The sequence below is a fragment of the Mya arenaria genome, chromosome 5 (genome assembly GCF_026914265.1).
Source record: "Mya arenaria isolate MELC-2E11 chromosome 5, ASM2691426v1".
Classification (NCBI taxonomy): Eukaryota; Metazoa; Mollusca; class Bivalvia; order Myida; family Myidae; genus Mya; species Mya arenaria.
In genome coordinates, this window is record NC_069126.1 from 39,297,879 (window position 1) to 39,315,118 (window position 17,240).

The 17,240-nt window shown below is 37.1% G+C and overlaps 1 protein-coding gene across 1 annotated transcript in view; it reads right to left on the bottom strand.

Moving 5' to 3' along the window:
• Positions 1–8,352: 8,352 nt before the first annotated feature.
• LOC128235144 (uncharacterized) overlaps positions 8,353–17,240 on the bottom strand; it is a 62,508-nt gene continuing 53,620 nt past the window's right edge. The window contains exons 12-14 of the mRNA XM_052949887.1: positions 16,340–16,478; positions 10,042–10,174; positions 8,353–9,180 (exon numbers count right to left, since the gene is read on the bottom strand). Coding sequence (XP_052805847.1) covers positions 8,536–9,180; positions 10,042–10,174; positions 16,340–16,478 — 917 coding nt within the window. The 3' untranslated portion in view covers positions 8,353–8,535. The remainder of the gene's footprint in view (positions 9,181–10,041; positions 10,175–16,339; positions 16,479–17,240) is intronic.

Below are 17,240 nucleotides of genomic sequence, written 5' to 3' on the forward strand. Positions count from 1 at the left end.
AAGGTTAAATCTTCATAACTTTACTATGCCACAACAATGGGTGATATGGGAACTTTAATTAATTTTTTGTATATCATTTTGTTCCCTAAACGCCACAAGTCGAATGATTTATACAAATGTCAAATAATTATATTCTTCAATTCTTACTCCACAATTTTCAGCACTGCTTTGTTAAATAAAACTCAAAAGTTACCACATGTATATTATTTTACCAAATACCTTTCTCTTAAATATTCCACAAATTTATAACGATATATCAACAATGCATCACCATATCTGATTATTGATTTTCATTCTTGGCTAGGAAACAAAAAAGTAGGATATGGACGCATAGAGTCTCCATAGTCCAAATAATTGTACGTTGACGGATTTTTTACGATTTTTGATATTGCAAATCCTTCACGTACAAATTGTTTTGTACGAAAAGTGGGTAGTTATTCCGATCAGGATTCCGGGTTAAAGCATATTGCGACCATAAAATATCATAAAAACAAGAACTATTACTAGATAATGTTATTTTGTTTTAGTTCCATACACAAAAAATAAATATCCAACGAGTAATTATGAGTTTGATGGGGTTTTCGTCATTTCGTTCTGTCAAAACAAAACGATATACATGAAGAGCACCTGCAAGGCTGCAGTTCACAGTTTTACAACAATCGGAACACTTCGGCCATGGCCAAGTTGTTACGGTTGTATTTACGAGGACTATCTTTAAGCTTGTCGGAGGTGGCCGAGTGAATACGATAATGGTCGAGTTGTTCCAATTGACATAATTGTTGTCTGTGTCAGTCAAATTTCGTTTTATTGGAAAGGTAAATCATATGTTTTAATGCATTTTAATCCTGTTTTGTGCAAAATAGCTTTTCACTTACGCGGTAATATAGGAATATAAAACTTAATTATCCATTTCAAACATAAAATACTTCACTAAATACAATTTCAATATTTTTCAAATCCCCCCGGTTTTAGCACAAACCCGTTTAGACTAAGAGTCTCCAAAATAAATACCTTATAACTTTTAAGAGATAAAATCAAAATTGAGCAGGCAAGGTTGTTCTACCAATGGCGATGGTTTATCCCAATGTTATTGAACAAAATGTATAAAGTAAATACATACTTACACTGAAAATGTCTCAAAAGACTTTTCTATGCACCAGTAAACAGCCATCATATTCATAAGCCAGGTGCTGTACACATATTCATACATTTGGCTTCATTTAGAAAGAAACTTCATGAATAATTACAGTCAAACCTGTATTAAGTGGCCACCCTTGGGAAATGATCAAAGTGGCTGCTTAAGACAGGTGGCCACTTAATCCAGGTTCGGCATTTCCGTGTATGTGCATATTTGATATTTCTTGATCTTATCACCATTTTGCAAAATTAAAATGACATGATTTGGTCGGGATCTAACGAACTTGTACCAGGGGTACTGTAATGCTTGTAATTTTACGTGTCAAATTATACATGCTACCCACGGTAAGATGAAAATAAATCCGTATGATGGTGGTAATCATTTCATGGGCGGCCTTATTGATAAATTACTTCAACAAAACACGTATAAGCGCATCAGCCTCATCCGGAAGTAGTCTGTTGACATGTCTGATTCATTCAGCCGCTCTGATCAGAGTCAATGAGGTCAATACAGGAGACTGGTACCCCAAGTTACTTTTCCTCAAAAGTATAACGACAGGTACGCGCCATGTACACGACATATGATTACTTCACATTAATAATATTTAAACGATAAAAATCATTTAAAATCCATAAAAATATGCCAAAAACATCAAAGAAGTATCCAAAACCATTTGCACATATGGCTTATATGCAGTAAACATATTTTCGAAACCGCAAACTATTCGAAAAAGTGAGGGCACATATTTTAAAAATAATATAAGAGCCAAGAATGCTCAGATGTAATAAATCAATAAAATTATGTTGTATTTAAAGTGTCGTGCAATGAATAGTTAAAATTTAAACATCTTATCGAAAAGAAAGTGTCAAGAGGACATGCAAATTTTGTCAGAAAAATGACAGGTACCGACTTCTGAAGTTAATTTATTCAACAATTGTAATCGTTTTGATAATTAAAAAAATTTAGAAATACCAACATTCTGTACAAAGGATAGCAATAATGTTTGGGTTTTTTAATCAGCTTTTCTTGTTTACTACTAAGACGGCCATTTTGATTTGGTTTACATATTCTCAAGACATTTCGAATGGGCGACGGGCACCGGGGTTAGCTGATACTGGTCTCTTTTTGGATAAAAGAGGAAGGGGGTACCAGTCTATCAATACAGAGCATTGCACGGTATGGAATCAGATGCAAGTGTCGAGATGATCGAGATTATGTCAATTTTCGCAAAACCGTTGTATATCATCATATTGACATAATCCAACAAATACAATGGCTGCTTTAGGACTATTTCTCACGTTCCAGAACATTGAATGATAGTGCTCAGACCTGGTACAACTTATATTATTGAAATTCGCATTCGGAACTCCTCGGCCATGTTGAAATTCGCTGACAGACAACCAATCAAAACAGTGTAGGAATACATTACGTCAGTAAACCCCTGTATTCGCCATGGAGAAACGAATGATCGTTTGACTTCTATGAACTATGGCACAAGTGCCCTAGTCAAAAACGTTTGGTTTTGATTAAGCAGTACGGATAATCTCCCTAGAATTCTGATGTTGCTGCCAAAACACCCATAACATCCACTAATCATATATGTATGCCTTACAGAGGTAGCAGAGGGCAACCAAAATGGTTATTTTAGGATGCAGCAACAATCATCGAGATGTTTACCAATAGAACCAGTCAATTTGTGACATAAACATACATTGCCATTCATATGCCATTTTTAAAAAATACTTCATTTAATTTAGTTTAACCTTTCAGTAATCCTTTCTTACCCATTCTGTAAAAAGAACGAACCGACTGTAACCGGAAACAATTTTTTTTCAAATGACGTCACAATAACGCGGGAAAAGATCAACCAATTGAAATCACTTTTAAACGTAAAGTTGAAACACTTTTGGAAATAATACGTTTCAAAATATGATAACTTAACACTTTCTAAAATGTTGATATATATTTTACTGGACCTGCTGACACAATTCAAACAATAACAAGATCAATAGTTTTCATGAATATTGTTATGCAATGAATTGCGATCCGAACATATCTGAAGATGTTGCGTTCATCCATTGATAAACGCAATTGCCGAAAGGCAGTTCATTTAAGGAATGGAAGTTGAGGTGTAAATCTTTTGTAATGATTGACGTAATACACAAAACGTGAAATACTTTCAGATGCTTTTAGATTAAATTTTAACATGTACTAATTTATTTGAGATTTGTTATTGCCACACATTTACTGCAAGTCTTTAATCAAAACACTTTAATATTTTATTGCCTATATACTAAAAATAGGGCTACGGCAAAATAGAACATTAAAGTACCTGTGTTTATTGCTACATTAAAATGCAACCCTATTGTTTTTGTTTGGTCTTTTTTATCATTTGTTATAAATTTATTGTAGATTTATTATACAAGCGTTATCAACAACAACAACAAATATCTTTATTACACTCAGGTCATACATACATGACAACATGAGGACAAATAAGTTTAGTCAGCAGTGTCAATAGAAGCTTAATTATACTAATACGAAGAAGGGAGACTTTGTCTCGAGTGGCGGGAATAAAATGGTTTTGTATTTTTTTCATGGTCATACATGTATCGAATTTACATCTTATCATGGAAAAGAGGGAGACAGTTATTTTAAATATCGTTACAAAATATGAGGGATAAAAGGGATATTCAATATAGTGCCAGATTTCAAAGTCTGTGCCTTGGACAAGCATATCGTAAAAATAAATTACAAACGTTATTGGGGAACTCAGTATAATTAATTTAATTTAACAAAAACCTAGAGAAATTACACTGGCTGACATGCGTTGCGTATTAAATGTTTCACAAATAAGGCTACTCTTGTCAATAGTTTAACATTTGTGCAAGTTAACAGTTCCTTGTATTTGATTGTATTTGGCCTATTGAAATAATAGGTTGGTAGGTATTTTCTTCTGACATTCGAAAAGGATGGGCAAACTAGTAAGAAGTGGTATTCATCACCAAGGTCTGACCTACAAATATGACAGTATCTTTCTGCGTAGTCAACATTATTATACCTTTCTATTTCTATCGGGAATTTGTGGTTCGCCATACGGAATTTACTCATAAAGAGTTTCAAATTAGGAGCAAGATTTAAAAAGTATTTTTTCTAATTCGAGGGTTTCCTTGAACAGTGAGTAGATTTTGCCTTGAGAAGAGTTATTCATTACAGAGTGCCAATCTTGTTTAAACTGGTCGATAAGGACTTGTTATCAAATTCACCAATAAAAGCCCTAAATTATCAACAATGCGATTTGTTATGTCGTGAAATTATTCGGTCCTGTTATATCGTGTAGGGTCCTGTAACATTGATCAAGTTACAGAATTCGTGTATGAAGTAATTTTAGCTTTTGCAATGACTCACTGAATTTTCATGACATTGGAAGGCGGTTTAGTACTTCAAGACAGTTTGGAACTGCCATATTTCAATTATGGATTGACATCAAGGCAGATAAGTTGAGTGACTCTGTGGTAAGCTTTCATTAACGGTAGAATGCAATCGTCAACGCAAGAAACAATTGAGCAAAGACACATTGCTTCAGTTCACAATGTTAAGAGAGCCATCAAAAGGCTTACATGCTACCGAACATAAAAAAGTAACAAAAATGGACAATAATGCGAATGCAAAATGCAAGTAGTTTCTTACCTTTGCAATTTTCAAACCCCATTTATCAAAGATGAACTATCTAAGGACTTAGTTTTTTCGCTTTCTAGTTTGAAGCCTTTGTGCAACTTGCTATATATCTCGAGTAAGGTGTTAAATACATGTGTGACCGTCCTACTTACTCAGTTAATAAATTTTAATGATACGATTTGTTAACCTTTAGGTACAAATTGATGTATTGTTCGGCATTGATGTTATAATTAATGTATTATATTCATGTTTCTTTATGTTTTCGTATAACATTTTAATACGCACCCTTTTGAAATAACATAAATTTATGCTTGCGTTTTCATTCTAAGCATTTATGTGTGTGTGCGTGTGTATGTTCTTTCAGAAGGCCACATTGTAAATAAGTCGTGTGTTATGTTTGTTTATAATATGATGCCTATGTCTTAATGTGTTACCTTCTTTAAATAAAGTTATTATTATTATTATTATTATTATTATTATTATTATTATTATTATTATTATTATTATTATTATTATATGGTAGTTTCATAAACCGCCGGTAGATCTGTTTTGTCACAAACTTGTTCGGATCTGCACGCCTTGTTTCTGGCAATGCATTAACCTTACTGTATACAGCCCGCAACCTTACTGTATACAGCCCGCAACCTTACTGTATACAGCCCACAACCTTACTGTATACAGCCCGTAGTTTATGCACATCTTGCCGCAAGACTGATGACTGCTCTGGTGTAGCATAACTTATATCAGACTTTTTATTTTATCATAAAAAAAACCCTGACAAATTTGACATCTTACATGTTTTACTGGTTTTAAACCACCTACTGTATTCAAGGTCTGTATGCTCATGTGGCAACCTTTCAATGACGGGCATTTTAGCATTTATAATTTGGTAAAGCATTGTGCCTTTACAATTCCATAAAGATTGTGTGCTAGAATCACTTCCATATTGTTTTTTTTTCTATTTTATAGCCATCAAGCACATTAAAAGACCAAACTACGTTACAAATTGAAAAGTGAGCAAAAATGTTTAGATCGGCAACATTTGGTGCTTAAAATGCCATTTGAGTCCAAGAACTGTTGAAAAACATGGAAAAATGGCATTTATGTAAGGAATGAATTGCGGGCTTGAAGTCATTATCGGGGTATTAACGCAATTGGGCTGGTCAAAGTGTGTGGAGTCTGAAGGACTCCACGAGTACTTTGACCAGCCCAATTGCGTTCATATGCCCGATAATGACATCAAGCCCGCAATTCATTACTTATATTTTAACCAATAGTTCATTATTTCATTCTGTAAATAAAACGACCCGACTCTAACCGGATTTTTTTCAAATGACGTCACAATATCGCGGGAAAAGATCAACCACTTGAAATCACTTTTAAACTTTTTAAAATTCAAACAGTTATGGCAACGTCACAATTAAAATTTAATAAACTAACACTTTCTAAAATGTTGGTTTATATTTTACGGGACCTCCTGACATAATACAGACAATAACAAGATATATATTTTTTCATGTATATTGTTATGCAATGAATTGCGTTCCGAACATATCCGAAGACATTGCGTTCATCGATTGATGAACGCAATTGCCGAAATGACGTTCATTTAAGGAATGAAACTTGAGGTGTAAATATTTGGCTAACACGCCTTGAAATTTTGGACACACAGGTGTCGAAAGTCTTTTTCATAAAACAAAGTCCAAACACGGGTTAACTCGACTGTTCTCCTAAAATCAATGCACCGAAATTTCTGAAAGACTGTGGGAATGGTATATTGGGTGTCGAGAGTAAGGAAGGCCTTCATTTAATGAACATATGGTATCTAGACATATTATTATGATGTGGTAAACTTTCGCAATTGCCCAGATCTAAATTTTGTAAAAATAAAACTCCGTGATGTTTTGGAAGTGTGGCGCAGGAAGGTGCGCAAATGTTATGGTGACAGCAGCTCCTCGGTGGTTATGGTGACAGCAGCTCCTCGGTGGTTATGGTGACAGCAGCTCCTCGGTGGTTATGGTGACAGCAGCTCCTCGGTGGTTATGGTGACAGCAGCTCCTCGGTGGTTATGGTGACAGCAGCTCCTCGGTGGCTATGGTGACAGCAGCTGCTCGGTGGTTATGGTGACAGCACCTCTTCGGTGGTGATGGTGACAGCAGCTCTTCGGTGGTTATGGTGACAACAGCTCCTCGGTGGCTATGGTGAAAGCAGCTCCTCGGTGGCTATGGTGACAGCAGCTCCTCGGTTGTAATGGTGACAGCAGCTCCTCGGTGGCTATGGTGATAGCAGCTCCTCGGTGGCTATGGTGACATCAACTCCTCGGTGGCTATGGTGACAGCAGCTCCTCGGTGGCTATGGTGACAGCAGCTCCTCGGTGGCTATGGTGACAGCAGCTCCTCGGTGGTAATGGTGACAGCAGCTCCTCGGTGGCTATGGTGACAGCAGCTCCTCTGTGGCTATGGTGACAACAGCTCCTCGGTGGTTATGGTGACAGCAGCTCCTCGGTGGCTATTGTGACAGTAGTTCCTTGGTGGCTATGGTGACAGCAGCTCCTCGGTGGTTATGGTGACAGCAGCTCCTCAGTGGTAATGGTGACTCCTCGGTGGTTATGGTGACAGCAGCTTCTCGGTGGCTATGGTGACAGTAGCTCCTCGGTGGCTATGGTGACATCAGCTCCTCGGTGGTTATGGTGACAGCAGCTCCTCGGTGGCTATGGTGACAGCAGCTCCTCGGTGGTTATGGTGACAGCAGCTCCTCGGTGGTTATGGTGACAGCAGCTCCTCGGTGGCTATGGTGACAGCAGCTCCTCGGTGGTTATGGTGAAAGCACCTCCTCGGTGGTTATGGTGACAGCAGCTCTTCGGTGGTTATGGTGACAGCAGCTCCTCGGTGGTTATGGTGACAGCAGCTCCTCGGTGGTTATGAGGACAGCAGCTCCTCGGTGGTTTTGGTGACAGCAGCTCCTCGGTGGTTTTGGTGACAGCAGCTCCTCGGTGGTTATGGTGACAGCAGCTCCTCGGTGGTTATGGTGACAGCAGCTCCTCGGTGGTTATGGTGACAGCAGCTCCTCGGTGGTTTTGGTGACAGCAGCTCCTCGGTGGTTATGGTGACAGCAGCTCCCCGGTGGTTTTGAGGTGTAATGAAATATACTTCTTAATCATAAATATGAAGAAAAAGGCTCCTGATAAATAGTTTTGTAAATCATTATGGTGTAAATCGCCCACAAATATTGACATGTTCGGTAAATAAATGTCGTCAGTGCCGCCTCGTTGCTAACTACAGCTTCGCGATTTTTCTCCACAAATCATGAACTGGGGCTGGAAAAAAAGTATTGTGGTTTTCAAGAGACTAAATGATGTAAAGCAAGGTAATATGTGATTGCGAGGTGCGTGTGAAAAGGGATAGAGATTACTACTACCACCACCGCCGCCGCCGCCGCCGCCGCCGCCACCACCACCACCACCACCACCACTACCACCACTACTACTACTACTACTACTAATAATAATAATAATAATAATAATAATAATAAATAGCTAAAGTGATAATATTTTATTTTTGGAAGGTTACACATCGTGATATAATTACAGTATTGACTATAACACAAACTTAAAAACGGTGGTGAGTATATATAGTTTGCAAAAATGTGTGTGCACAAGAACGTGATATATGTGTTAATTGTCTTCATAATCTTCGAGTACGTTCCGAAAACTACTGAGTTCAAGTCACAGTGTTACAGTCACCGTATGTGCCGCCACCGCTGCCCTCACATACACCGGGACCCGCAATCTGACTCATGGTTATGTCCGGCGGCAGCACTTCACGCGTCACATTCTCAACCCGCGAGTCTGCCATATATGGACTCTGTGGTTTATTCACCTTCGTGTGCATAGTATAAGACGAAGAATGTTTACCGTTCATATCGTTATGAGCGGTATCAAGAAGAGTGCCGTTGAGAGCATTGCCCGACCGTTTATCAGCTTTCATATCCACGTAGGCATTCTCGGTTAAACTTTCGGGGAAAATGATATCGTATTGCCCGAGGACGGTTGATACCTTCACTTCCACGTATTCGTGCTTTGGTATCCCGGTGACGTCGTCATTCAAGTACCCTCCATCGTCTTCGGCATAGTTGATGTTCGATCTTGGACAGGCGGTGGCACCATTGCACAACGGTAAATGATGTTCTACGCTGTTTGTACACACACATTTCTCGTCATCACAGTGATTGAGATCCGCCTTACTGCTGTTTTGGGGATTCTTAATAACAGTTCGTTCAATATTGACAAGCTGTAAGGCTCCAGGCAGGTTGTCGATCTCACAGTACGCGTGGGAACTGGGTTCGTGGAATACACCTGCAGCGCGCTGAAACGAATAAGTTAAAAACAATTATATTCCTCTTTTTTAAGACACGCTTAAGTCGTGAATATGTGTATGCAACTATATTGGATTTAGTTTTGTATTGCTAATGGTTTGCTTTTCTTTGGTGATTACCTTTGGTTTGATAAAATATTCATTCTTGATTCATCATATAGCATCGTTATCATTGAAAGATTCATAACAGTATTATGTTTGTTTATCACGTTAAGACTACAACTGTGCAAAACCTAGCGATAACAAGAATTAGGCTAGACAAAGCTGTATAATTTTTGCCTATTTTAACTTATTCAGGGGCCATAATTGGAGACATGATCATGTGATTCCAACCACAATCACAGGGGCAAATGTTCTCACCATGGCTAAAAGTTTGAAAAAGATTCATTCAAAAATGACGAAGGAGTAGGACGAACAAAACTAATTTTACCCAATTTAACTCATTAAGGGGCCACAACTCCACTCAGGATCATGTGACTCCCACCAAATTCATGGAGGCAAAGGTTTACATCATGGCCATTAATATTTGAAAGTTTGAAAAAGATTTGCTCAATAGCTTCAAAGAAGAATCCTGGACAAAGCTAATTTTGCCCAATTTAACTCATTAAGGGGCCACAACTCCACTCAGGATCATGCGACTCTGACCAAATCCACGGAGGCACAGGTTTACATCATGGTCATTAATATTTGAAAGTTTGAAAAAGATTTGTTCAATAACGACAAAGATGAATCCCGGACAAAAAAAACGGACGGACAGACGGACAGACAGACGGACAGACGGACAACCCGATTCCAGTATACCCCCCCCCCCCAAAAAAAAACAAAGTTTAAAGTATAATAAAAGAGACCAACCTGCTGCATCCTCCTCGTGTTCTCATATGCCATATGGCTGGCGTTAACGTCGCTGTCGAGTGAGAAAGACGATACGCCGTACAAGACGTTACTGGCCTGTGATATCACCGGGCTGCCTGACCGCTCGCCATGCCTGGGGGAAATAAATGTGCATAAAGGATTTGTGCGTCGTTACTTTAACTTGTATTACATGCTTGTCAACCCAATTTTAAAGGTGACGCTTATTTCAGTTTTACCTGTATTACAAACCAAAAGTGAAACTTTGTCGATAGTGATATTAGACCCAAGTTTTAATAAAAACAATATTTTAACAAGCTGGGCCCGTGTCAATACATATCGTAAGGCTTTGACTGTAAATTATTAATATACAACTATATATAATATACCCGGTGCCCATCTTTTATAAGATCCAAACAAACAAAACTAATTATCGTAGGTATGTGATAACTTGTACGCCAATAAATGTAATCTATCAAAACAATGGAATATTTGATCAAAGCGCTGAAAGCGCTGAAAGACTGTCGGTGATGTAACCGAAGCAAGCAAATACTACCGGTAAATTCTTTCAAATGAAAAGCGATACATCGATTTCATACATTTGATGAGTCAGTTTAATGTATATTTTTTTATGTTTCAAATGCTTCAATGTTTGTTATTTGACGTCGTTTATAACAGTTTTAGCAAACGTTAACATGCCTTCATTTCGATTGGGTCTGTTCAAGGCAATGTCTTTAAAATGCAAATACAATAAAAAGTATACGCAATATTCAATGGAAAGAATGAACATAACGTTTAATGTGCTCTTTTAATGGCTGAATATGCCTTCCAAAACTTCTATCACAGATTTCACATATCTACACAATTTGTTCTCTAGTTACACTTTCATTGATTATAAAAGTGAAAATCTGCATGGTGATGTGGCATCATAAGACGAAAAAAACAATATCCTTACTTCAAACCCGCAACGTCCATTTTACTATTGTGTGAGTATTGCAAAGCATGATATTAAGGTAATACAGAACTATAAGAAAATAACTTTGTCTATTCCATATCATTTCATTACAGTCAGGTATATAATAACAAGAAACATAAGCAATTCAGCTAGTTTACAACTGCATAATAAATGTAAGACCATGATATAAGAACTCCTTAAAGGGGCAACAGGACTATATACATCTCCAGGTGGCGCTGGGGCATGCTTTTGTATAATTTTATGCATGTTTCACTTCAGGGACACATTTTTCAAAATTAAGCAATACCTACAAAGAGTTTAGACCTGAAACTTTGAAAGCATGCAGAATACAAGATTATCGACTTATTTAGTGGGTTTAATAATAAAACGAAACAAACGGTGCACGAGATATTTTCCGATAGCACAATTAAACTTATAACTATATTTTTTGCATTAAATGCAATACACAAACTTCTGCAAAAAATTTATTCAACTGTGGAGTAGCATTGATAAAATTAAAATGACAATGTCTCAGTAATGGAACCATGACTGCATTTTTATAACCTTTTTGAAACTGCTAAAATAAATGCACTACAGTATTCTAGGCATTTGAGCATTCTTCATTTTAATTAGTTGGTTAACATTTAATTTCAAAATTGTTGCATGGGAAACGGGGATTTAAAAACAAACTCCAGATAATTTATTCTACTTTAAAAAAATTAACATTTATCAATACTAAAAACTAACACATATTAAAAGTAAACTAACTTAAAAGACATAAAGTTCTACTAGAAATGTGTCCATAGGACACTGATGCTCCCATAGCCCGCGTTTGTTTGTCACAACTGCAATGTCCGTTATTTTGTCGAGTCTGTATAAGTGTGCATCACTTAATAACATCAATAACCTTCTCAAAAGATGAAGTTATTAGCGACTCTAGTGGAACAAATCAAAAATTCCAATTTTTGCTTATTCAAGGGCCATTACACTAGATATTCTTTGTGCAGAGGCAAACAAAACTCCAGACGCACAACTATATAACCCCATTTGCATTCCCCCATGGTTTCATGCCTATAGGTAAAATAGTTTTAGAGTTTTGAGCGACACAATTCCAGAAAAAAACAACAGATGCACAACTTCATCACCCCAACACTATTCCCCAAAACTTTCATGACTCTTGGTCATATACCGTAGTTTTGAAGTTGGGACCGACACAAATCCAGAAGTGCAATTTTGCCTAAACACTTGTTTTTTTAAGTGCAGCAAAATAAAGGTGCAAAATTCAACACATCATCAACATTGCACTAAGGTTTCCTTAATTAGATAAATACAGTTTTAGATTTTTTAAGCAACACTAGTCCAGAAAAGCATAGTTTTCAAAAGGGCATTAAGAGTTTTAAGCGACACACGTTCGTACAGAACCACACACAGACCCACGTTCATATGCACAGACGGACAGGGGAAAATTAATATCCCTAACTATTTTTTGAGCGCACACAATACATTATATTTGAAATTGATTAAATATGTTTTGTTTATTATGTTTATTAACTTACACTTTATACAACATGTCATATTGTATCATTTTGATATCTTAAATGCTCTTTTGGGCATGTACATGATCTGACAATAAACATGAAACTACAGTGTGATGTTCCCTCCTACCATTTTGTATCAAAATAATCATGAGAAAAGAAACATTTTTTCACTGCACAATGAATAAATGCCACACGAAAGAGATTTTATTATATCATTCAAGTTATCCAATATTAATTTCACTATATTTTGATGATTTAAGCGCTTTCCTGGCTGCAGGTTTTTCCCATTTACCACACAGATATTTCATATTGGCCTCAATGTCAGAAAAGGAATTGGTTCCTCATCTCGTTATCTCTAGGGAAAACACGCTGGTGCAATTTTCACTGAAACACCTGCAAAATGAAAATACTATATATGTCTTTGTTTTAAAGGGTTTATATTGATTGATGATGCCTTTTTCCTTAAATTTAATGCATTATCATGTTGAACTTATTTGACTTTGATGATCAAAACAAAAAGACGTATGATTTGTGTACAGATTAAAACATATGAATTATAAATGTGTTTTTTTAATTGATAGACAAGTGGCCACAAATTCTCCAGTTAAAAGTACCAAAATAATGCTGATATTTGTACATCTGTAGCTGTCTGTATTCCTCAGCTTTACTGGTACGACACCGGCACAAATATATCGGTAGACTAGCGTTTTACCAACTGTACTGGGCCGGCACAGAACTGTTAAAGTTCTGGACTTGGATTATAACTCGATATATATATACCCGTTTTAATGTTCTTTTTGCCAACTCGGTTTCAACTGACCTTCCTAAGTGAATTACAAATGTCAGAAAAACAATTAGAATATCCAAGCAAATACCTGTATTCATGTGTTTCTTGTGCAGCTTCAGTAGGCTCAGGTTTTTGCATATTGTCCATCTCAGAACCATCTTCTAGTCAGATTTACTGCCATCCGATTTGTAAGTCAGGTCAGGCGGCCATTTCAGTTCCAGTTGATTGTATTTGATGATGTAAACAATACCAGTCTTGTGCGTCTAAGCACTTTCCTATTTGAAAGTTGTGAAAGGAACATGTGCTGTGGCGCTTGAACTCACGACCATAGGAACATTTGCACCGGGTGATCTAACAAATTCACCTAACTTGGCAACGGATTTTTACACATACACACTACAGTTTCCAGCTTAGCCAATGAAATACCTATCATCTTTTAAGAGGTATGTTCAATTGGAGTCCTGTGTGATACAGCCAAACACAGGGTGTTAGCAACTCTAAACTTGGTTTAAATACTGTACATTTAAACTTTGAACGATGCACCTTGAGTATTGTATGGTGCAACTTAAGTTATAAAGACGATAAAGCAAACGCTTGAAGTAAAAATGTTCATTTTCGGATGGTTGGGATATTTAAGGTTTTACAATAAGTTAAATGTCTTAGTGCATCGCACAATAACCAAGTGTGACTTCGAAGATGTCACCTGTAGATGTTGATGCTTAATCTTACTTTCGTGTCCGAGATCGATCACTTCCTGGCAGGTCATTTCTGGACTGTCTTCATCAAGTTTATCATCTTAAGACGCATACATTGATGCTATTTTTGCTTCGACTGATGATGGAGCAATAACATAAATATGGTTTGGTTGCTTTGAAGGCGATGGTGTTTGAAAAAAAGATCAATTGCATTTCCTCATAATCCATGGACCCCGCCATTTTGATTTTTAAAACTGCGCCATATAGAACGGGTCCCTATCTTACATTAAAAGAGCAGGACAATTATGTACGGACGTTCTAGGTGTTTCATATTTTGTTAGTAATTAATAGGCAGCTGATATTATAAGTTACAGAGTTTGTAGGTGACCCGATATGGGATATAAAAATACGGTAAAAGAAACCATATCTAATGAGAGCGAAGCTCAAATCCGAAAATGGTTTCCGGCGCCCCGTAGATCCCATAACGGATCTATTAATTATTAAACAAGAGGGCCATGATGACCTTAAAACGCTCACCTAAGCAAAGGGCCACAACTCTGTGATAAAACATTAATAAAAATGTTGCAATTTAAGCATATCTTGACTGATGACGATGCCTTGTTTTAAATTTGTAAATGGTCATGCAATGAAGCTACCTGTAAAGTTTCATTGAATTTGGCCTGGTAGTTTAAGATATTTTTAAGCTGTTGTTGTTGTTGCTGTTGTTGATCAATCATGACCCCTTGTTGTATTTTTGTAGAGGGTTACCCAAGGAAGCTTGCTGTAAAGTTTCATTGAATTTGGATTAGTTGTTTCAGAGAAGATGCTTTTTAAAGCAAAACAGGAAGTCGGCCATTTTGCTGTCGTTGTTGTTGTTGTTAGTTTATCATGACCCCTTGTTGTATTTTTGTAGAAGAACACCCAAGGAAGCTTCCTGTGAAATATTTTATATAATTTGGCCAAGTAGTATCAGAGGAGATGTTTTTAAGCGACTGTTGACGGACGGACGGACGGACAGACTGACGGACGGACGACGGACAAAGATCGATCACAATAGCTCACCTTGAGCACTTCGTGCTCTGGTGCTTATCGCATAGACACGCTGTGATGATATTAATCTGAATGATTATTTCAAACAAATACTTCCAGTTTCGACAGAATAATTGCTACAAAACTTATAAATGAAATTGGTTCGATTGCTGCTGATTAAATTTCACTGGAAACAAAAGAAAACTTTTAAACAAAATATTACATTTCAGGGACTTTTCAAACGCATAACCGCGTATGAGTTATATACAAATAACTTTCACTCTTACAATATTTTCGATACCGAGTCAGTCTTGAATGTCGGGATATGTGTGACGTCACTCGGGAACACTCTATTCTTGCAAAAATATGGCGTAGCTAACTGCTGCTTGGAGAGTAAAATGCGATATTTACATATTTTTTTAATATAACTCATCAACTTACAAGTACAACTATTCTATAAATAACACGCGATGTTTGGTCATGAAAAAATTTGCAATAGCGCTTGAAATACGTATAAGCAAGCACTTGACTTGACCCCTCTCACAAACACACACATTCACATTCACATTAAGTATTTCTGTTGATAAGCAAGTGGTAGTGTATAAATATTTGAATGTTCATTTTGACGCGGCATGCAACTAGTCGGATTTGATTCTATACAGAACCCTTTTCTGTGTATTTCAGACCCCCCTTCCCGAAAAAGGAAGTAGAACGCTGCTACCTAAAATAATAGCTATGCTACCTTTTGACATATTTTTAAATTCGAAAGTGCATGTTAAAATTAGGATAAGGCTTTATGGGATAAAAACTTACCTTTTTTCACAAATAACAAAAAAATATGTTCAATCAATAAACGTTTAATGTCCAACTATTGTGTCTAACACATGGATTTTTTATGTAAAATTTCGTAAGATAAGACTTCACAGGAATTAATTTCCTTATAATTTTCTTTTACACCTTTTTACTGGCAATGGCATTTGAGCGTTTCGTTCACAAGTGCGGTTCCTTATAAAAGCACTTGTTATTTGAACTTCAGTTTTAATTAATTATTCTTCCATCCGAAAGCGTTTAATAATAATAATAATAATAATAATAATAATAATAATAATAATAATAATAATGATAACCATAGTCATCGTCAAATGAAGAAATGAAACAACATGTATGTATACATACGGATTCAAAATGCATTTTGGCCACCTTTATGCAATTTTAAACGCAATATCCTATGATAACATGACAAGAAAGAATTCATTAATTCAAAATGAGTTTACACTTGATATTATAGTATGGGTACCTGTGTTTAGCGATACAGCATCGCAGGTGACAGGTGTACACGACGTTCTGTATGATCGGCGAGCGGACAGCAATTGCACAAAGGAACATGAGCATGACAAGAAACATGCATCCTATCACCAATCCCGCTATTGCACCGCCTATAAACGAACAGTAACACAAGAATGACCAGAGGCACACACCATTTCACCGATTCCGCTATAGCATCGCCTATAATTTAGCTTACAGTACATGTAACAATAAAATGCCTAGGAATCCGCCATTATCACAAGTCCCGCTTTAGCATCGCCTATTAACGTTTTGTAACACGTAAATGACAAGAAATCCGTCCCTATCACCGGTTCTTGTATTTGCACACCTACAGACGTACACTAACACGAAAATAGCTAGAAATCCACCTTTATCACCGGTACAAGTTTACGCAAACCAATCTACGCACAATAACGAAATAATGACTAGGATTCGGCCCCAATCACCTTTACAGTAGTATATCCCCTCCTATCAACGTTCAGAGACACGAGAATGACCAGGAACACACACACAAATACAAGTCCCACTATCCAGCCTATCAACGTTCAGAGACACGAGAATGACCAGGAACACACACACAAATACAAGTCCCACTATCCAGCCTATCAATGTACAAAGACACGAGAATGACCAGTAACACACCCAAATACAAGTCCAACTATCCAGCCTATCAATGTACAGAGACGCGAGAATGACCAGGACTACACACCCAAATACAAGTCCCACTATCCAGCCTATCAATGTACAAAGACGCGAGAATGACCAGGAACACACACCCAATCACAAGTCCCACTATCCAGCCTATTAATGTACAGAGACGCGAGAATGACCAGGACTACACACCCAATTACAAGTCCCACTATCCAGCCTAT